This window comes from Aphis gossypii, chromosome 2 (genome assembly GCF_020184175.1).
Source record: "Aphis gossypii isolate Hap1 chromosome 2, ASM2018417v2, whole genome shotgun sequence".
Lineage (NCBI taxonomy): Eukaryota > Metazoa > Arthropoda > Insecta > Hemiptera > Aphididae > Aphis > Aphis gossypii.
In genome coordinates, this window is record NC_065531.1 from 35,343,757 (window position 1) to 35,366,467 (window position 22,711).

General features: G+C 25.8%; 3 protein-coding genes across 6 annotated transcripts; 2 read left to right on the forward strand and 1 right to left on the reverse strand.

The window, feature by feature from the left end:
• The first annotated feature begins 3,169 nt into the window (after nucleotides 1–3,169).
• LOC114126880 (dynein light chain Tctex-type 1-like) lies at nucleotides 3,170–4,599 on the forward strand. Its single transcript, XM_027990926.2, has 3 exons — nucleotides 3,170–3,438; nucleotides 3,711–3,876; nucleotides 3,956–4,599. Exons 1-3 carry the CDS (start codon nucleotides 3,418–3,420, stop codon nucleotides 4,102–4,104), a joined length of 336 nt encoding a protein of 111 aa, XP_027846727.1. The 5' UTR covers nucleotides 3,170–3,417; the 3' UTR covers nucleotides 4,105–4,599.
• A 971-nt stretch (nucleotides 4,600–5,570) lies between these two features.
• On the reverse strand, nucleotides 5,571–22,534 carry LOC114127185 (uncharacterized). 3 transcript variants are annotated; one of them, XM_050202190.1, is made up of 6 exons: nucleotides 22,440–22,534; nucleotides 22,163–22,240; nucleotides 7,446–7,643; nucleotides 6,826–7,021; nucleotides 6,569–6,749; nucleotides 5,571–6,186 (listed from the first exon to the last, which is right to left on the reverse strand). In XM_050202190.1, exons 2-6 carry the CDS (start codon nucleotides 22,198–22,200, stop codon nucleotides 5,663–5,665), a joined length of 1,137 nt encoding a protein of 378 aa, XP_050058147.1. In that variant the 5' UTR covers nucleotides 22,201–22,240; nucleotides 22,440–22,534; the 3' UTR covers nucleotides 5,571–5,662. The 3 variants fall into 3 exon arrangements, with proteins under 3 accessions (XP_050058147.1, XP_050058148.1, XP_027847162.1); XM_050202191.1 differs by lacking the exons at nucleotides 22,163–22,240; nucleotides 22,440–22,534 and adding an exon at nucleotides 7,953–8,232; XM_027991361.2 differs by lacking the exons at nucleotides 22,163–22,240; nucleotides 22,440–22,534 and having other exon boundaries at nucleotides 7,446–8,232.
• Nucleotides 8,343–22,474, forward strand: LOC114127292 (myb-like protein A). Of its 2 annotated transcripts, XM_050202189.1 has the most exons (13): nucleotides 8,343–8,519; nucleotides 9,946–10,047; nucleotides 10,440–10,610; nucleotides 10,703–11,240; nucleotides 11,505–11,809; nucleotides 13,155–13,250; nucleotides 13,318–13,533; nucleotides 14,143–14,217; nucleotides 14,872–17,966; nucleotides 18,614–18,969; nucleotides 19,621–19,842; nucleotides 20,137–20,227; nucleotides 22,171–22,474. In XM_050202189.1, exons 2-13 carry the CDS (start codon nucleotides 10,005–10,007, stop codon nucleotides 22,261–22,263), a joined length of 5,301 nt encoding a protein of 1,766 aa, XP_050058146.1. In that variant the 5' UTR covers nucleotides 8,343–8,519; nucleotides 9,946–10,004; the 3' UTR covers nucleotides 22,264–22,474. The 2 variants fall into 2 exon arrangements, with proteins under 2 accessions (XP_050058146.1, XP_027847289.2); XM_027991488.2 differs by lacking the exon at nucleotides 8,343–8,519 and having other exon boundaries at nucleotides 9,623–10,047.
• Nucleotides 22,535–22,711: the final 177 nt, after the last annotated feature.

Sequence of the window (22,711 nt, forward strand, 5' to 3'; positions counted from 1 at the left end):
CTATATAGTGAAGTTTAACATGCATGACAACAATACATCAACTTATTTATATTTTTGATATTTAAAAAAACTTAAAGAAATGGTAAATTTAGGTACCAATATTTTATAATAGGGGTTTAGTATGGCTTATCATTGAGTTAGTTTCTATAATGGATGTGTTGAATTTTAAATCAATAATACAACTAAAAAAAAAATTCTAATTGGATTCAGTTTATAACCTATTGTATTTAAGTGTAAATAAATTCAATTAAATCCATGTCTACTGTAATATGCACTGTATACAAGTATACTATTATGTTACAATAGTAATGTTAAAATTTAAATAATTTCGATACATTGTCAGGTCGAGATAGGTAAACAGGTAAAGAAAAGCTCGCTGTGGGCGACTGATTAAAAAATTATTTATGTATTAACTTTTATTCTTTCATGATTTACGATTTGGAAACATTTTCCATAGAGTGAAGGAGATGTTCAGAGAAAACATTGTCCGACTTAGCTTTTTGCCAAGAGTCATTTTCCACATGTATTGTAACTTGTAATCACTTGACCAAAATAGTTTTGGTTTTGTCTGAACCCAACCTGTTCTACAGGTTGAAATTTTTCTATTAATAAATGTTAAAAGTGGGTCGGAAGCAGCCTCTTGAAAATGTTGTAAATGACAATAATAATATTAGACTATAGAAATATTAAGGTTTGAAGCATTTTTGTTTGGTTTCAGAATGGCAATTACTTTAGATTCTAGGAAAATTTATAATTCCATTGAGGTGGCGAGCTTATTTTATACGCAATTTGTATCAACATTTTTAAGAAATTCCCGGAAGATTTAATCCACCCCAGCTGCTATCCCATTTTTTACAGATTTTTATGCACCGTGGATCTCAACTGAAGCAAAATTTATTATTACCATGGATCTGTCTTTACACTCTTCAGCACTTCTGTATATTCTCTCTTCAGTCTCCGTCTCTGATTCTTCAAATTAATTTGGCCTCTTGTAAACAATACTTCATTTGACGTTTATTTTGACATTTTCACTTGCCTTAAAGGAGTAAGCAGACTCAACATTTTGATAAATGCCCAGCACTTGCCTAATACTTTTAGAATAATATATATATCATACATTTCCACAATCCACTTACTCATCCTCTCATTGTTTAATAGCAACATTAGGTGGATGTTTATGTCCTCATCTACAGTCAGTACAAATTTCTTCAGCAGTACATCACACTCCTTGCTCCAACAATGTCTATATGACCTCTTGGTATTGTCTTGGTGGCTATTTTTTTTCTAAGATAACTAATAAGTGATAACTATGGTATAATTATTTCAAAACCGAATGATGCAGTCGATGTTCTTTCACTATTGAAATCTGCTTATCATCCTTTACGAAGATTCCATCTGGGCATCTGACCATGTCTTCTACTATTGATTTGTGAATTTGTGATGGTTTCTGAGAAGGTTACTTAGAATAGTACGGGTACCTCTTAGGTATTGATCATCAAATTCTATTAGCTGTTACAAAACAGATTAGAAGTTAATGCCGTGTTCCACTTGTTGGTTACGAAAATTCTACCGTATTCGGCATATTATACAAACAATGGATTGTTGCCCGTCTGCATAGTCATTTTTTCGATATAGTCGATATTTAATTTGAGTATCCCCAGTGAACGTATACTGTGTGAATTGAAATGTCTTAGGTATACTGTTGGACATTGTTGTATTGAAATCATTGACTTAAACCCAATTGTTTAAAAGAGATCTCGTTAATCTTTTAACGTTGAGAATTTGAGATACACGCACGTCTTCTCTAAATCATTACTATCTGAACTATTATTTTCTTTATTTAATAGATTTGAAAAGCTTGTCTTTTTCTAAGAGATTTATTTATTTTTGAATTTTCTTTTACTGTATGTTTATAAAACATAATTTTGGTGCTCGTTGGAAGTGTGGTTCTAGGCCTCTAGGGCAGCAGTTCCCAAACTTTTTTAGTTTACGCCACCCTAAAATTAAAAAAAAAAATTGCGCCTCCCATGAATAAATAAATAATAAATTTATAGTATTTAAATATACAATTATTTTTATTGTTATGACAAAATAACACGACTCGCGCCTCCTATAAGGGAGGCGCGCCTCACAGTTTGGAAACGGCTGCTCTAGGGTATAGTTTAACCGAGTGTCCGAGTAGGCCTGGAGGTTCAGAGTCGTCTAGTGGTCAGCTTTATGCTGTTTGATTTAATGTCATACTGACATAAGTATTAGGTAAATTTCGATCGAATTAAAATACCTAAATATGACACCTCATAAAAGTGATCACTGAAAAGTACCTATAGCTCATTAGCAAATAGCTATATGGGCCGTAATTTACGGCCATTTAGAGGGTAGGCGTCAAAATATTAAATTGTTTTACTATTTTTTACAAATGTAGATAGCATAACAAATTAGGTAGTGATGTATGTAAATATATCATATTTTATAATATAATTCTGTATTCAAATAACAAAAGCAAGCTAAGAAAATAACATTGACATTTTTCCGCCAAATATAGCACATAACTACATAAGTACCTACTATTAAGTCATAGGCGCAACTAGGGTCAATTTTTTTTTTTTAGTAGGGGGGGGGTTAGACTTTTATAAGTTACACAGATCTAAGATTAATAATGAGTAATAACTGAAATAATAATAACATTTGGGAGCTAAGTCTCTCAAACCCCCTTACCTAATTGCGCCTATGTTTATAGTTGTTGTATAGCAAATATAGCATATATATATGGAAAGCATAGTATAAATGAACGTATTATAATACATATTTGTAAAAATGCAATAAAATTCATTTAACACAAAAAATGCAAAATAATAATTACACATTTAAAATCGTTAAATCACGAAACTAATTTAGTTTTTTGATAGAACCATATAGCACTTAAAGAAAAAAATGCAAAAATCACCAAAATCCAAGCTCTATTAATAAGTTAAGAAAGTTAATACTCTAGAGTCTAGACCACGGATAAATATTTAAATAAATATTTATCCGTGGTCTAGACATAATTATATTATGTAACAGAGTGTAACCATAAACCTTATACCGTTGTAGGTCAATTATGATAAATTGTATTTCTTATCTTATTTACCTTATATCAGTATTCAGTAATATCTACTACATATGTAACTACATTCAAATACTATATACGTATATAATATTTGCTACATTTCAGTAATTTTGTTAAATTCTTTATTTCTGTGCCCTATGGTTTTACGTCAGTGTGGCAGACACAATTAATATTACTTACCATATCTTATTGTTTATTGCCGTGACAACGTAAATATTCAATAGATTCATACTTATTTTTTAGTCAATCCCTTTGTCTTTTTTTGTGTCTTATAAAAAACATTTAATTCAAATCAAATCAAATCAAAAACGATGGGTGAAGCTAACGAAGGGGTAAAGTTCTTGTATTATATTGTTATTCTTATTGTTTTATTTATTAATGAATTTTCAAAATGTTATTCAGTTATATATAAATGTGTTGCATGTAATCAGCTACCTACCTATCATAATGTAACAATATCCATTTTATTAATATTTATAATCATTATTGTATACATAAAAAAAAATGATTTTTTAAACTACCTAGCTGTAACTTTAAAGTAATGTCTTCAAAAATAATCAAACTTAAAAATTCTTAAATATAAATCATAATATTTTTATTTTAGACCCTTTTTGTAGTGGATGAAGTGAGTGATATTATAAAGGACTCAATTGAACATTCAATTGGCAGTCAATTATACCAACAAAATATGGTAAATAAATGGACAGATTCTGTAGTTGAGAATTGCCTTACAAGACTTTGTAAATTAGCCAAACCTTTTAAATATATAGGTAAAGAAGACATATTATAGTTTAGTAGTATTATTAAATTTAATTATAAATGTTTTTTACTTATTTTTTTTTTTTGCAGTGACGTGTGCCATCATGCAAAAGAATGGTGCTGGTTTTCATGCAGCAAGTTCATGTTATTGGGATAATTTGACTGATGGTAGTTGTACAGTTAGATGGGAGAACAAAACCATGTATGTTATTGTATCCGTTTTTGGCCTAGCTATCTGAATAATCATTAAATTTCTGTATAAAAATAATTACATGTTTACACCATTAAATAAAAAATTAATTATACATTTTTACTTTTAAATACAATATGTAGGTATGAAACGAGAAAATAATTTTTATATTTTTAGTTTTGTTATATTACAATAGATAGAATCACTTTTGATTTTTTTACAATATACTTTTATAGATTTAATTATGTGATATAAAAATATTTATTGGTTGATAAAACATTATTATTTAAATAACTAGTAAAATAACAAATGAAAATTATCATTTCTAAATTATAGCTATTGAATATTTTGTATTTTAATTTTGATATTTATTTTATGTTAAAAGTATAAGGGTCATGCAATATGATCATTAATTATTATTAGCCGTATTTTAACAAAAAGCATAAATGTAAAATGTATTATACTATTGTCTTTCTGATGAACTGATTGTAATTTATTTTAAAATATTGTATGTATTAATAATAAATAACTTTTTTTAACCTTTTTCCAGTGTTATCTACATAAAAATAATTTCAAACCCAAAAGTATATTGTAAGTTCTACTGTACAATTTTTTTCATTGTAAATTTACTTGTAGATATCTTAAATTAGTTTTATACACTATTGTCACTATTGTGGGCTTACATTTAAAAGTATCTCATCTAATTATAATTAAAATAATGTTTAAATAAGTAGAAGATTCATGGTATACCCAGACACATTATATTGTGTTTATTTCTTTTTAAATACTACTTTTTTCTTTTCTGTATTATTTAAGTTGCTTTAAATAATTACATTTCCTTAACAATAATTAAAGTATTTATTCTTTTAAATGATCAATTACTTTTGTTTATTATAGTTATATTTGTGTATAATATAGTATTATTAATATTTTATCAATTCTAAGGTACCCACTGTTTATCCCAAAAGCTTGAAGACGTCAAAATCGTTTTCCTGACGGTTATTGTTACCGAAATAAAAAATGTAAAAATGTTGTTATTACCAAGAGCTACAGTGGCATATTTTCCATAATATATTATATTAAATTATATACGTATAACTAAAATATAACTATTGCTATACATTCTAAATCTATTAATAATCATTTATTCTGTATGATAAAGATAGTATTTATGAAAAAGTATGGACACAAAATAGATTAAATAAATAATTTAATCTATTCTGTGGTAAGGGTATCTTTCATGATCAATGATAGTATTGACACGTACCTTGGTCGATAACAGTGATACTTCTCCTTCGAATTTGTTGAAACATATGTAGTCTTTACAAATTTATTATTTACCTGAATATTGAGGCTATCTTTCTACTTTTATACATAGTTATTCAGTGGTTATTTAGCATAGGAAAGATCACAGGACCAATACTATAGGCACTCACTGTGTTTGAATTAATATGACATGTTTATATATAAATGTAAAATGAACAAATTATTTTAAAATATAAAAATAAAAGTACCTATAGGATATTATTTGTTTTTATTAAACACAAATACAAGTAAATATGTATTATAGTATTGATAACATAATTATAAATCAAATCAATTGAACATTATTGTTGCTTTTGTTGTTTATCTTCATCTTTAATTAAACCAGGAACTCTGTATAAAAAGTCTCCATTGTCATCATAAAAACAATCATTAACTCTATATACATATCCTTCTTTCCAAACACTTTTGGGTATTCGAATAGCAAGTGGATAATCATTCATTGTATCAATGTATTCAGAAACTTCTTTACGTGAAATAATTCTTGTATTCTCTTGTAAACTAGCTTCAACTTTTTCTACATCAACACTTTTATTATTTGTTGACAATGTTTGTGATGTATTATAAAATGAAAAAGATTCTTTTTGAGAATCATTTTTGAATTCATCTAATGTAAAGTGTCTTTTACTACTTTTAGTTGTTGTATCATTTTCATAAATCAACTCAATGTTTGGTTTATCTTTAGCTTCAATTTGAATTGGTTCATTAATTGGATTTTTGGGCTCACCAAGGTAACTAGTTATTATTTGACCAAATTCCTGGGGCTTTAAATAATCTGCAGCTAGTTTAGGAATATGAGCTTCAGCTTCTGTAAAATAAGTTAATGCATAATTTTAAAAAATATACCTAAATTTAATCTTCAAAAAGCAAGTAAAAACATCTATTTATTTCTTAGTATATTATTTAATCATATATTTATATTATTTTAAATAAATTTAAAAATATATAAACTATTAGTAATATTGTTGTCTATAAAGTTTTTTACCAAATATTTTATCAAGATAATATATTTTATGAGAGTATTTACAATTTAAAAATCTAAAAAATATAGAAAATGGCATTCTACATAGATTGGATTATATCAAGTTATTAAGACTATTAACCTTTCTACTTTTCAAAAATTTATTTTTTTAAATAAATATTAATCAAATTTGTCTACTGGCAAGTGGTAATGATACTTAATAACTTACGCTCTAGAGTAATTAATGTAGGTCGTCGTTCTGAAAATTTTATTAAATGATTTTTTAATTCATCAGATAAAATATCATTGAACAGTCCATTACGAAAACGTTCCCAATTTTGCTGTACCAATTTATCATGCCTTAATATTTTTTGGCCTTCATCTGATATCCATTTAGATTTTAATATTTTCTATGAATTAAAATACAAAGTTGGCTCAATCATTAATTAAAATATGTTTGGATAAGATATATTTAAAAGTACTTACAACAATAACTTCTGGTGATGCTGGAAAGCATGTTGATAATGTTTGAGGAGTCCATTCTTTGGGTGACTTATCGTGTAAAGTTTTTATTTGTTGTTTTTCAAAGTATGTTAAAAAATTAGGCTGTACTATATTACTTTTAAAATATTTTCGTTTAATATTCTGAAATGCTTTAAATTTTTTTTGATTTTCAATTTCCCTAAAATTGAAAAAGAAATTATTAAAAAAACTACTTTTTTATCAAAAATATATGTGTAGATACAATTGTATTAAAGGAAAAAATATTTTTAAAACTAAAGATTAACATAATTATATTTATTTGAGAATAACAGTTCATAAACTGAATGAAATAACTTATTAACCAATACACTTTGAAGTTGGAAGATATTATATTACATTAATTTTATAAATAACACACAGGTTCTAACTTCAATTACATTTTTAATTTATTTTACAGTAAAGAAATTAAAAAAGTATAGTTTATTGACCTGTTCTTACTCACCAGCGAGTTTACCATTTAATTCAAATTTTATAGTAGAAGAAAATTTAAAAAAAAAAGTTCAATAAGATTATGCATTGAACAATCAAATATTAAATAAATTATTTATTTAAATATAATTTACTTCATGTGCTGATCATAAAATAAATGCGAATTGAGCATATCATTATCACCATCTTCAATGTCTTCTAATGTCACGTCAGATACGTCAGGAGATTCTCCATCTAGAACCATGGCCAACATACGATTACTCCCAGGGTTGCCTTTGACATCATTTTTCTTGAATTGTCTATTGGGTTTTGCCTTCACGTTTCTGTACGTTCTGAATACAAACGATGGCTGGATAGCGTTTTTAAAAAACAGTATTTTTGAAGAAATCATTTTTATTGTGGGCTTATTGTTATTTACAATTTTGTTAAATGCACCACCGAGGTTGATAAAACACAAAAAAGTATTAGAGGAACGAGACAAGACGTCTTGAAAGAACTTGGTTACGACTTATTCAAAAGACACTAAGAATTTGGCTCGAACAACAGGATTCTCGAGTCTTGATATTAGATCTAAGGAGTGAAGAAGTCTGCGTCTTGTGGGGCTGTGCCTAGTTACTAACTTAAACTAATTACTTGAGTACCTTAAAGACAGATTCTAAACTTCTAAGAAGATTAGACATATATCAATATTATAGACATTGGCCAATGGCCAGTAACCAGTGGAAATGTGAAGTTGTGCCGATTGTGGTATACGAGAGTACGAGACTACGAGACGTTGATCGTGGACTTCAAAGTACAGGGCTGTAGCCTGTAGAGTGTAGAACGAGTGAACGACGGTCGTTCGACCACAGCAATACAGCATAGACTTAAAAAATTATAATATATAATAAGTCTATGGACCACAGAAAACCCAATATTATGTGATAATAATAACGATAACAATTTTTATTATGATATCTCGATTCTTTATCATTTTTCGGACAAGTGCTTATCACCCGACGAGTGACTGTGACACTCGTATATAAAGGTATTAATAAAAAAAATCTATGACACGAATTAAAATATTTTAATTCATGGTCTATGATCATTGATCAGTATTCAATACTTCAATGATTGATCTAGTTCTTTAGTATGATCCACGAAGGTACGAACCATGATAGAAATCATATCTATCATGCCACAACCAAGTCAACTAAGATATTATATAGGTAATATTTTAATATAAGATATTAGTTTAGCTCGTGGTATGATCAACTCATCAACAATTATCATGACAACATCACGAATCACAATTATTATTAAATATCAAAAATATAATCGTATAAAGTATTTAAATTATTATTTAGGTACCATTTTTTATATTTGGAATATTACATTGGAATGTAGATAATTATTTTCGCGAAGAATACCAATTACCACTATTCGGTTAGGTCTCTTAAGTATTTAAATCCCCTTTCTTGCCTTACTACTCTATTTTAGTCACAGAGTTGATGGAATTTATTTATTGTGTGGTATAGGTATTAGGTACCCCCAAAAAAATACTTATCTATATACATAAATAATTGTATTTATGTACTTTTATATTCTGCATTTGTTTTGCAATCAACTGATATAATATAATTAATAGGTGTTATATTTAAAAACAAATCTTAATCATACACATATTTCATTAAACTTATTCGGTTATGAAACAGTGTATTTCATATAATATGATACATACAGTTACTGAGTTACAGCATATTATACCAAATAGTAGAAATACTTCAAATAGGTACTTAAATAGGTATAAGTAAAATAGTTCTATTATATCACAGAATAGATTAATTTTAATTCAGTGTATTTTTTTAGTTGTATAAGCTACCTATTATTAAAATTATTTTTACAATGCGATATATTTTTATATACGATGCCTACAATTCAACAGCTGGGTAGGTACTTCTATAAAGTACAATTCGAAAATGTATGCTGTGAATGATATTTAATGAAGAAATTTACAAAGAAGAATTAATACTCTATGATACTCTTAAATTGGGCTAAGAAGTAAGAATGGTTGTGTAGCATTGATTATATAAAAGACTTTTCTACGGTCTTAGAAGATATAATACATATATTAAAGTTGTGGAGACGTGGACTATAATTTTATTCTATAGGTAATCGATACTCATTAGCGTGTAGGTACTTCGGTTACTCTAGAGGTCTAAACTCTAAATACTTTATTTTCTTATATCTCTGAGAAATTATTTAAATAAACCTTCTGTAGTTCTGTTCAAAATTTTAACTGCTAAAATAACATCATATTTTACGATTTATTTAGTAACAAAACTCGAGTCGCAATCGGTGACTCAATGGTCACACTGTCGCTTTTCCCGCTCTTTCTTAGAGTTTTACAAATGATATTATTGTGTAAATATTTTAACTTCGTTATCACGTGAACCGTTTTTCGTCGACTAGTATAGTCGTATTTTTGTTATTGTACATAATTTATTTATCGTTGTTCTTATAACAATATTTGTTATTTGAACAATTGAACATGATCATTAGTAATGCTCTTTGCTAGCACAAAACTGGCCATCGCCACATAAATTTACGTTTTACCGAGAACGATCTGAATGTCTCTGTCTTCATCTGTTCTAGGTACTTGTATAAAAAAAAATAGTACTTAGTACTAACATACGCCCATTCATATAGCAAAAATGGAACCATTAATGCCATCGGAAGTCGCTCGCTTAGTATACGGTGAGTACATGGGGTTTTGGACCTCTAGTATCTTCCCAAGTTTTTAAAAAATTATATATATACATGAGTCAATCAATATTCATGGATTGGTGTCTGGAAGTTATGTATTTTGACAGTATTTATTTTCAGTCTAACGACACAGCATCATATTAAAAACTTTTATTTTAAATCTGTCATCAATTAAAACTCAAAGTGAATGTTTGTACATTTTAGCTACTCACTATATAGTTTATCGCTACGTATTGTGTATTTGTGGTTGTATTATGCCATGCTAAAAATTTTAATTACTTTAAATTTGTATAGCTTTTATGTACCTAAAAAATAAAAATCTTAATATTAGTATACATAGATTCTCATTTTAATTTTAAATAAATGATTTATTTGTCGGCCAGGTTATCTGAAGAAAGAAAAAAATGAAGATGCTGCAGAATGTTTTTTAAAATCATCTCCTCATTTGACTGAATGTTTTCAGATGTTTAAAGCTAAAAGAAACTTTAATATTAAAGTGAATGGATTTAATTTACATGACATATTTGACAATTTTGGAACCATGTGTACCATGAGTAAGATACATACTATTTGTTTTTAATCAATAAAATATATATAATTTATTAAAATTATAATTTAATAAATATTCTTTATGTATTGATTTTAGTTGAAGAACGAATACCTGAAACATGTGAATCAAAAACATTACTTGAGAAACTACAGTATTTGTTAGATACAAATCATATACCAATGAAAGAAGATAAATTTGTTGAGACAAAATTGAATATGGTTGACAAATGTGTTGGTAATACAGTTGATACTAAAGATCAGAGTACATACACTAATATAGAAGCAAATAGAAGTATATCAGAAGAGTTGTTAGAAATTCCATCATTCACTGAGGTAATTACTAATAATGTTTCTAAAACAAAAGACATTGACCCAGTTAATAATGAAACCACAATAACTGGCGAGAAAAACTCAGTTACATTTTCTTCACCCTGTTTATCTTCAATGACACAATCAATAGAAAATAATACAAGTACTATGACATTTTCTAAATTTGATGAAGACAAAGAATCAAAAATATTTCAAATAAATAAACAAATTTGTAGTACTCCAGCGAAGAAAAACGAAGAAACAAAATTAAATATTGAGTCAGTACCACAATTTAGTCCAAAAAATATTCATAATTTAATTTCTAGGTATGTATGAATATCTAGTATTAGTTTTATGTAGTTACCCTTTTTTGAATTATTTTGAAATTGATACCAATTTTGAACAAATGGTTGACTATACCTGTATATTAATCTTATATTTTGAAAATTAGTAGAACAAAAGATATGTAGATTAATAAAATACATCCTAATATAACTTTTTAACATACATTTGTGTAGTAAATAAATTATTTATTGCATGCATATTTTTGAAAATGTAAATGTAAAATTTCTAAAACCATATTTTTGCAGTGATCATACAGAATATCAGCAAATACCAGAAGCAACCTCACTTGACTCTATGCCAGGATTGTCAAAAGAAGATAGGATTAAGGATAGTTCAGTTATTATTGATACTGGTGAATTAGTAGATACGTTTTTAAATGATCAAAGTTTGTTGGAAAAAATTGCTGATACTATAAATAAATCTTTTGAGGCTCAAAAAGAAACTGACAATGTACTAGAAAGTAAAGTCTTAGATCCTCCTACACTTGAAAAAGCATTAGACTCTACTCAGTCTGATCCACAGATTAAAAACATACTGGATGAGTTTTTAGGTAAGTTAATTCTCATTGAATCTGTAAAGAAATTAATAATTAATGTATTAAAAATCATTAAATATTATATTATAATAAATTAGAATTTAAATAGGTTCAAATAAGTTTTACAGACATAACTTATAATTTTTTATTTACTATTTAGTATTAAATATGAATAAGTTTATTAGGTAATAAGAAAATAATTATCATCATATAATCAGAACACCATTAATTATTCTTAATTTAAGTAAAGGTAACATAGTATATTATTTATTTTTTTATTATTAATAGATATAACCTATAGTTATAACAAAATATCAAATTTTAGTTTTTCACAATTGTATTAATTTTAATATTTAATCTACTTTATAAATAAAATTTAAAAAAATTGAATTATTAGCAGAAGTTACTCAAAAGAGATATGTTTGAATGATGCAGATCTCATTGTAGGTTGAAAGTTTTGGAGATAGGGTGCATTATTAAATTGAAAACAAAAACATATTTTTTGTGAATTTGATATTTTAGATGAATTAATAATTATTACTAATAATATTATAAAATGTTTGGACTTTGTAGGTGGATCAGTATTTTTTTATTTAATAATGAGTTTGATCTTATTACCCAGTAATTAATTATAAGACTTATAGGTTATAACATAGATAGATCAACTCTGGAAAATAAACTTAATAAGCATCAAATTTAAATGGCAGATAACATTCTGATAATAAATAATAAAAAAAGAAACTTTTAATGTTTTTTAGATAATTAAAATTATGAAAGTTAATTATTTTAACATACTTATTGTAAAATATTTATTGCCTATAAATGCAGTTGCAGTTAACTGTAAGCTAACACTACTTTATTGCTACAATTGTAATAGGGAACAAAGAATGTATACACAATTAAATACTAATATTAAATAGACTAGTCTATAACCACCAGGGTATGTGTGTAGGTAAGAGGGGGGTTGTTCAAATATCAATAAAGATGAAACAATTTTAAAATAAATATTGTGAATTAAACTTAATGTATATCTAGACCGAAACCCCTTCCCAAAATATTTCTTACATATGCCCATGAACCAGGGCTGGGAAAGATACCTCAAACAACGTATCTAAATACAAGATTCAAGATACTGTATACATTTATTAACTATTAAATATTTAAATTTAAGTAAATTATAAGTAGTATTATAGTAAAATATATATATCTCAATAATAGATACAAGATACAATTGTATCTAAAATATTGCTCTGAGTCTAGGCAATACAAATTTTTGTTTATTTAACACTGATTATTTAAATTATTTATTTTTAATTATAAATTACTTAGAAGTGTCACTAATATTTAATATAAATTTCAGTTTTTAATGTCGATAATACTGATACTGGTAAAAAAACATCTAATGATGATCAACTAGACTCAATCAAATCTCGTTTACGTAGTGCCAGAAAAAAAGGTATTCAAATTTATCCTCAATAATTGTATTTAAGTAACAATTTTTATGGTTTTTTTTACCTGTATAGATGATGTTCCAAGCAAATTAAAAAAGAATAATTTTAATATTCCTAAACATATTGCTTATGGTAATGAAGAGTGTACGAAAGTTGACAATAATATTGTATTGATACATGAAGGTAATATGAGAACAACTGTTTTTGATAATTACGATTTATTATCAAATCAATTAGTTTTACAATCAAGTGACTCATATAACTTTGACTCATCTAAAATTGAATCAGGTATGCTTTATAAAATATAATTTATAGTTTCTGAATAATGAATCTTTTGCTTATACAATCATATGTTTTTTATTTTTTTGTTTTTTTTTTTGTGGTTTACATTACCTTTTTGAGCTTTGAAACGGTTCAATTTTCATTTTAGTGAGTGGTTACTGATAGAAAACTGAATGATTTCATGAATCTTCAACTCAAAAGTTAAAAATATCCAAAACTTTTCAAAATAATAAGGAAAACCCCCAAAAAATAATTTATGAATATACTAAAATATTTATGCAATACCATTTTTTAACATTTCATTTTATTTTAATTAAGTCACAAAATAGTCATGTTAACATTCTATTAACAGGATAACATTTTCAAAATACTTTGATTTATTGAATAAATATTTTTTTAAATTTATAGCTTTTAAGATTTATTATTTTTCAAACAATTTGAAAATTTTTTTATAAGGTTCTACACAAGTTCTTATTGTAATAAAATATCTAAAATATAGGAAGGATTAAGCCTATGACAAATTTCTCAAAAAAGCCATCTTTATTATTTTATGTTAAATTGATAAATATGTTTGTTAATGTTTTTTTTATTATTATTATTATTATTATTATTTAGGAGAAGATTATTTAGCTAAAGCTGACTATGTAAAAATTGCTCCAAAAATAACTCCAATGTTAAAGACTCACCAAGGTATGAACAGTTTGTTTATCAAAATATTTATAAACATTTAATTATTCATTTTTTATTTATAAATAATAATTATAAATATTTTATTATTACAAATTAATATATGTATATATTTACATTTATAATTACAATATTAGCTAGAATTATTTTTTTAATTAATGGTAAAAATAACTCCCACAGTATTTTTAAATCAAAATTTGAATAACCCTGTGTTAATTTTTTATTTTGTTGAAACCAAATTCATAACAGTTATTGCTGAATTCCAGGTATTGAGAAGAATGTGAATAATTGAATTGATTTTAAATTTTTTTACAAAGCATTCTGTATTAGAAACCTAAACTGCTAAAAATATGATCTATGTTTTGGAATAAAGTACAAAACCTTCTAATAATAATTTAAATAAAAATGTATTGATAGACACAAATTGTACATTCATTTATATACATAGTCTGTCCAGTGAGAGAATGCACTGATTCTGCGCATCTTCCTGCACCTTCCTACTATCGAAATCGGTTTCCTTATGGCAGGGTGACGTCTGGGGATGCGCCGAAAAACCGATTTTGGTCGGTCTGTGGTGTGTTATCTCACTGGACAGAGTATAGTATATATTATTATACCTACTCATAATTAATAATGAATTTTAATTTTTACTTTTAGCTCCTGAAAAACATATATTTCCAAAACGAAGAAGACAGTCGTTAGAAGTTTCTGGTATAAGAAGCAAATTTAGGAGATCAAATATAACTAGACAACTACCTGTTCAGGCTCCTAAATCAATTATTATTGAAGTTCCTAATCAAAATTCATTTGAAACTCAAGAAAAAAATCATAATGAGGTTAATGACATTATCAGATTACCCGAAGTTTCATCTAAAGTTGATGATATAATTGTTCATGATACACCAGATGATAGACTGAAACCTCCAAAAAATAAAAGCATGAGTACACCTCGTAGAAGGAGCACTCATATAAGATGTTTAGATTTTAGTACCCCGCAGCCCAAGAGTATGACTCAAACTCAAGCTCGTTCAAAACTTTTCTGTGATACCCCAAAAAGACTTGAAAAATGTTTGGAGGAACCTTCATCTAGTCCTTTACCAAAGCTTCAAGCTGATTGGGGTTCAGTTAATGGATTTGAATCAATGATTAAAAAAGATAGCATTAAACACTGGGATTCAGATATTAGAGAAATGGTTGGAGCTGGAATTTTAACGTCAGATGCTGACGGAAGAAAAACAAGAAAAAAGAAAACTCCAAGAAAAAAAATTAAACCAGCAAATGTTCAAAATAATTCTGTTGTTTTGCTTGAAGAACAAAAGAAATCAGATAATATTTCAACTAAAGCAAATGGATTACTTACCAATGTATCAAATATTTCTGAAAGCAGCTCATATGATGATTCAAATGTGCAAGACCCTAATAAGCAATTACTAGATATTCAAACGTCATTAAAGGAACACATAGAATTTCCTTCTTCATTAGAAACTTCAAAAAATGTTGAAGAAGAATTTAAACAAACTTCAATTAAATCTGAGTCTTTGAATAACTTAAACGATCAACGATTATTGCATACACAGAATGAATTTCCTATTTCATTAGAAACACCAGATAAAATAACAGAATTATCGAGAGAATTATTTAATCAACAACCACAAACTTTATCTGATTCTTTGAAAAGCATTAATGATGAAAAATCCATTAAAAAACAAAATGAATTTTCAATCTCCTTAGAAACTCCAGAGAAAACTATAGAATTGTATACTGAACAACCACCAGTTAAATCTGATTCTTTAAAAAATGAAAATGAAAAATCATTAAACAAAGAAAATGAATTTATGATGTCCTTAGAAACTCCAGATAAAATAACTGAATTTAATAATAAACAACTTTCTATCAAATCTGATTCTTCAAAAAGCCAGAATTCAACTCAAATTAACCCGAAACAGTCACATGCTAATGATCAGAAAAATAATCAAAATCAATTAATTAACTCTTCCATTTTAAATACCACACCAGAAATGAAAAATCTAGAAAACAATTCAAACTTTTTAAAAACAATTAATAATCATAATTGTTCATTACCTGAAAAGAAATCAAATGAACCAATTAAACATTTAAATGTACAAGGTTTATTTGATCAAACTGATACAAACAATTCAAGTACATTAAATAGTCCAGTAAAATGTATTAATATTGAACCAGTTAAATCTCATATAGTTGAAACCCCATATAAATGTGATGATGCTGCTGCTGTTGATGTGCCTGAAACTCCTATTTCAAAAATGATACGCGAATATGATCCAAGTAAGATGATCACACCATTACCATGTACACCAGAACATTATGATGATTCATTGACAGAAACCCCTTTAACCAAAGTATTCAGAGAAACGTCATATTTAAACAGACCACCAATTTCACCATTTCCTCCTACTCCAGGAAATTCAATGTCCATTGATACTTTGATAGTACCACCAGAACAAGATAATGTTAAAACTTCAAATAATACAAATTGTAAAACAAACAGTTCCAAAGAACTTTCAACACAACCTATTCAAACTACTAATTATGAGTCATCAACCAATATAAAGAAAAAGAAAATTGAAAGTACACCTTTAAAATCTAAATTAAAAATAACAAATAAATCTAAAGTAAAAAAAGGAATAAAAATAAAAAATATTGAAACAAAAAAAAATCAAGTGTATGAGTCTGTTAAAGTTGAACTATTTGGAAGTGAAATTTTATCAAGTCCAGAAACAAACGAATTAAAGACTAATGAACAACACAAGCCAATAATTATTAATAAAAAACCACAAGCAGAGGAGAAAAAATCTGGTTTTAAACCTATACCTAAAAGAAAATCAATTGAATCTACATCTGTTGTAAATGTTAATGGTAATGAAAATCATTTATCAAATGAATTAAACATGCAACCTATTAAAACATCATTTATTAAACCAATAATAGCACAATGTGAGAATAATAATGATAACACATCAGAAAAAGTAAAAAAAACAGTTTCAAAAAAAATTAAGAAGTCCATGGTACATTTTGATGACCCAGTTGAAAAATTCTTTAAATTATCTAAAAGTCCAACATTGGGTAAATCCAGAATCAAAAATACTGATAAAACACAAACCAAAACCATGCTAAATGACAACTCTGATCAGTTAATTGGGTTAAATAAGTATTTGAATAAAACTTCTCCTACAGTTTGTGACTATAGTCCAAAAGAGAAAAATATCAAAACAATAGAACCCGCTGTTAAAACTTCTAAACTAAATAATAGTGATTCTAATATTAATTATTCAAAAATGTATAATGTAGATAAATCTAGTAAGAATATATCAACAGTTGTTAGTAATGAAACAAAAACTAATGAAATGAACAATCAAAATATAAAATTATCTCAGAATTGTATATCAGACATAAATAAAGTGTCTAATAAAAAGGAAAAAAATACAGTTCATAATAAATCCACTATGTCGTTGGAATCAGTTCAAACTTTGTCTATGGATAATAACATATCTAATCCAAATTGTATTTCTGAAAATAAAATGAATACCAGTCTTGACAAATCTGAATCGTCTGTTAACTACAATAGTAGTGTTAATAATACTTCTTGTGTTACTGTTACACATGATGAAAAATTAGATGTTCAGATGAACAAGATCTGTGATCCCTTAAATAATATAGAATATTTAAAAAAGCCAAAAGTATATGAAGTCATTACTGAAGATGGTGAACATGAGGTATGTTAATAATTTTGTTTTTCCCTTTAAATTAATCATAATATCTTTTAGATCAGCAGTTCTCAATCTTTTTAGTTGTGCGGACCACCAATTTAGTAAAAAAAAAATTGAGGCCTACTAATAGCACACCTATTATATGTATTTATATAATTATAATATGTACATAATATGTATTATATGCATATATGTGAGATAAAACTACATTCAAACGTTCAATACCGTTAATTGTACACTTATTGTACACTATAGTTAATATTGATTAATTAATATTATAACCAAAAATATTATTAGGTATATAACCAAAATATATAATAATGTTATTTTAAATATATATTTAATATTTAATATTATATATTTGTATGGTTCATGGCCTAGTACCACCACGGTCCATGGGGTTGGGAACTGCTGTTCTAGATATAAGAACGTCATTCAATAATCCTGAATCATATTAATAAAAAATAAGTCATATAAAAAAAATATTAAAATATTAAAAATAAAAACATACATATTTTTTGTTTTGTTAAAATGTTTGAAGTAAAAAAAAAAAAAAATTCTTAGGTGCTTAAATTAATTGTGTATAACACTGTTTTATAATAAATGACATCTAATTAGTTATTATTATCATAATCTTATTTCATGTTTTTCAGATGGTTTATTTAAATGTATCAGAAATATTCACTTTTCTTGATATACCCTCAGAATTAAACAATGTACAACCATCTGATTCAATTGCGTCACCATTAATAACAACAAACAAAATATTGGATATTACTCCAAAAATGGAAAGCGGTGAATTGGAGGATGAGGAATTACTCATGCCAGTGACTAGCACTCCTAAAGATGATATTGTTATAAAAAATGAAAAAGATGATAGAACTAGAAGAAGCCCCTCTTTTTGGGATGATTCTGTTCACAATTATCCAATAAAACACAGAGACGATAGACATAGAGATTCAAACCGTTGGCAAAATAAAACCTATCATAAATATGATAAAAAACATAGGTAAATATTAATTTACTTATATTATATGACAGCAATCCTCAAACTTTTTTTTTCGCGGAGCCCTTGATATGCTGAAAAAATAAAATTCACGTTGCCCCAAAAACTTGAAATACCTGAAATTTTACAACTCAAACAATTATGGATCAATAAATTACTAATATACAAACTTTATACAATATTAATGTAACTTGTAACAATTTAACAAAAAATAATATATGTACTTAATTCAGATATACCCGCGGAGCCCTAGATTAGTCTCGCGGAGCTCTAAGGCTCTGCGAAGTATAGTTTGAGAATCTTTGTTTTATAATATAATTCATACTGATTTAACTTCATGCAACAGAAGTTAATAACTTATTGTACAAATCAAACAATTATCTATACCAGTAGTTCTCAAATATTTTTTTTCATGGAGCCCGTAAATTACTAAAAAAAATTGTATGAACCAATAAACCAAGAATATCAATTTTAATCAAAAAGAAATTTTAAATTATGATCATTGCCATGAATCTAATAACATTTAGTTTCGATGAGTTCATGGAGAACTAGATCATTTGCTGAACTCTGAGACTTCACTTAGCATAGTTTGAGAACTACTGATAGATACATTTATACATAACATTTTTAATGAAATGTGAGTTATGTTTATAGGTCAAACAAATCTAGATACCATGATGACCGATCACAATTTGATAGTCGAAACCATTTTCAAAGAAATCATCATCAAAATGTGAAAAGAGAATTTAAGGAAGATTCAGTAAAAGATAAACATAGATTTAAACACAAAGATGAAAAAAGACGGAGTTATCATGATTACAGTAAAGGAAGAAATTGGGTTGAAGAAAATGAACGATTTTCAATTCCACAAAGAATGTAATTTATCTTATTTTAAATCATAAGTTTTTTTTTCTGATCATAAAAATTTTTTTATTGTGTACCATTTGTATTGAAATAATTTTACGTACAGAAAATATAATAACTTAACTTATAATTTTGAAATATTATCGCTAAAATACTATAATATTTTTCGTTCAATATTTTCCAAATGCCTTTAATATCTGAAAACTATATAATATATTATTTCTTATTTCAAATGAGCATTTGTCTTGGGTAATTAATTGAAACTTAAATGTACTAATATTGATTTTATTGCTAATAATGTTTCAGGTCACATAATGATTTACAAAAGTCAAATAGATCAGAAGATATAGTTAAAAAGGCTACTAAAAGGCCCGCAGATCGATCCGTGTATAATAAGGTAATTGTGTGTTTCTAAAGAATTTTTTTCACAATGTTATTATATTAATTGTTGGTTTACAAATATTTTTTAAAGAAAGGTAGGCAAGTAGGACCAACTCTGTTGTACTTATGTTTTGAAATTAACTATTATAAATGTGTTAAATTTAAATTCCATAATTCATCATTGTTTATGAGAAATAATTCTGAGCGGAGACAGTCTGTCAGACTTACCGTTTAACATTAAAAATATAATATAAATAGATAATATCTTAAAATAAATCAAAAATGTCATTGTCTATATTGAATTCATAATAATATACTGTACATAAAAGTTAAAAATTCTCACAAATGTTTTTAAATTATAACTAAATAATTAATGTTCTTATTTATCATTTAAATAAGTAAATTTTAAAATTTAAACTCAAAATGTTTATAAAAATAATTGTCTTTATGTATTTTTAGATTTTATGGTTCCAGTATAAACTACTTTTGAGAAATTGTACATTCAATTTTCAATTTTCTAAACTTAGATATATATATACTAGCTGGTTTACCCGCTATATATATATAAAAATGACTAGATTTCCAATACCTTTTAGTTGAGAAATTGACATTTTATGAGGAGCTTTTTACTAAAATTTTAAGAATTTCTATTTAGAGAAGTTTTAATTGAAATTTATCAAAAAAAAAAAAAAAAATAATTCTCATGTCTATAAATAGTTAAAAAAAATCGAATTAATATTTTGAAAATGTTATCGTACTTAAAAAATAATAATTTAATCCTTAGTTGAAGATTTAAAGTATCTACAGATAATTAATTTCATTTTATACAAAAAATGCATCATGAAATAAATACATTAATTTCTCTGCTTGGAATCTAAAATTAGAAATATATTTTTGTAATACATTTATGAACAAAGTATTTATCTCTAATCATATATCTTGGATGCAACTAAGCAAAAAACTACAATTTAGATTTATTATTCATTAATTGATAAATGTTTTAACATAGTTCATTTTAATATAATTTTCTCTAAAATATAAATATGAAACCTAATGTTAACTATTAAAACTTTTGATAAATTAGTGGTACAAATATAATATAAAATGAATAGTAGCAAATAACAAATTAAAAAAATGTATAGCTATTATAATGAACACCAATGCAATAAATGAATATATTTTAATATCAATTTTTGATCAAAATGTATATCCTGTTTTAGGGTTTACAAGGGATACATGTGCATCCCGCCATTTGAATCAATTAATTTTTTTTAAATTTAAGTTAATTTTAATTTTATTAATTACTTTACATTTTTTTTTACTACCCAAACTAAAAAGTATTTACATTCTATTATTTAATTTCTAAATAATGAGTTTTTTTTAATAATTATTTATATTATTTGGTTAATAAATTAAAGGATAGGAAGACAAGTTATTTTTTTTTAAATAAAAAGTTTAAGAAATCATCAACAACTTTATTATAAATTCTAGGTACTAATTTCATTATTTTTTTTACAATTAAAAATATAATATACATAAAATTTAAAATAATTAAAACTTTTAAATTAATTTTAATTTTTAATCAAAATATGTAATGTATTATCATATTGATTATTTTTGAATTAATTTTTTTAATTAATATGAGGTAGGGTGGAATTGTTAAGATTAATATTGACACTAAGTCCTTTACTCCTATTAAACTAATTCTCTATAAGAGGACAGGCATTATTAAATGATTTACATTGCTAATTTCATGAAAACCGTTCAGTTAATGTTTAAGAATTGTACAATATTTTTTACTTAACAATTAATAAATAATAAATAATCATAATTCTTCATACTATTTTACAACTTGTAAGGAAATAAGAATTTTGTATAACTTTAAAATTATACTCTTTACCAATAATTAATAAATTATTTGTCATAGTTTATTAAAAATATATTTATTTACTTTTGTAGACTCCAGCCAAGGTTTCCAAAGTTGAACATCAACGGTTGCTGAAGAACGTAGATGTTGATGATTTTTTGTCTGTAGTACACGGTCAAAAATAAAAATATATAAACTGATACTGTAATTATTGTATATATATAAAACTAATGTTCTATTTTTGTATCTATCCTATATTGTAAAAAACACTGTAAATATTTTATTTTTTAACAATTTTTTATTTAGAAGATTTTTTTGTTTATTATTTTAATAAGTAGTAACAGTATATAATTATGTATACCTTATATGTTCAAATACAGAGATTTTGAATTTTCATCTTCATCTTGTTACTCATAAATGAATCATTGCTAGCATATCTCTCTATCGATAAGTACCTCTTCAAAAGATGCATTTTCTTTTGCATATTCTACTAATTTCTACATTATGATTTATGAAGTTGTCACCAATATCTGTCTAGTAAGTTTTGGGTCTACTTTATTGCCATTTCTTGTTTATTTTGTTAATCATATGCATTTTATTATTTATTGACCATGAGTTCTCCAAACATTTTCT

Coding starts and splice junctions, on each gene's coding strand:
- LOC114127185 (XM_027991361.2), bottom strand. CDS start 7,702: ATGATTTCTTCAAAAATACTGTTTTTTAAAAACGCTATCCAGCCATCG. Junction 7,022..7,445: donor TTTTATGATCAGCACATGAA/GTAAATTATATT, acceptor TTTCAATTTTAG/GGAAATTGAAAATCAAAAAA. Junction 6,187..6,568: donor TACATTAATTACTCTAGAGC/GTAAGTTATTAA, acceptor CTTATTTTACAG/AAGCTGAAGCTCATATTCCT.
- LOC114127292 (XM_050202189.1), top strand. CDS start 10,005: ATGGAACCATTAATGCCATCGGAAGTCGCTCGCTTAGTATACG. Junction 11,810..13,154: donor CATACTGGATGAGTTTTTAG/GTAAGTTAATTC, acceptor TATAAATTTCAG/TTTTTAATGTCGATAATACT. Junction 13,534..14,142: donor CTCATCTAAAATTGAATCAG/GTATGCTTTATA, acceptor ATTATTATTTAG/GAGAAGATTATTTAGCTAAA.
- LOC114126880 (XM_027990926.2), top strand. CDS start 3,418: ATGGGTGAAGCTAACGAAGGG. Junction 3,439..3,710: donor TGGGTGAAGCTAACGAAGGG/GTAAAGTTCTTG, acceptor TTTTTATTTTAG/ACCCTTTTTGTAGTGGATGA. Junction 3,877..3,955: donor CAAACCTTTTAAATATATAG/GTAAAGAAGACA, acceptor TTTTTTTTGCAG/TGACGTGTGCCATCATGCAA.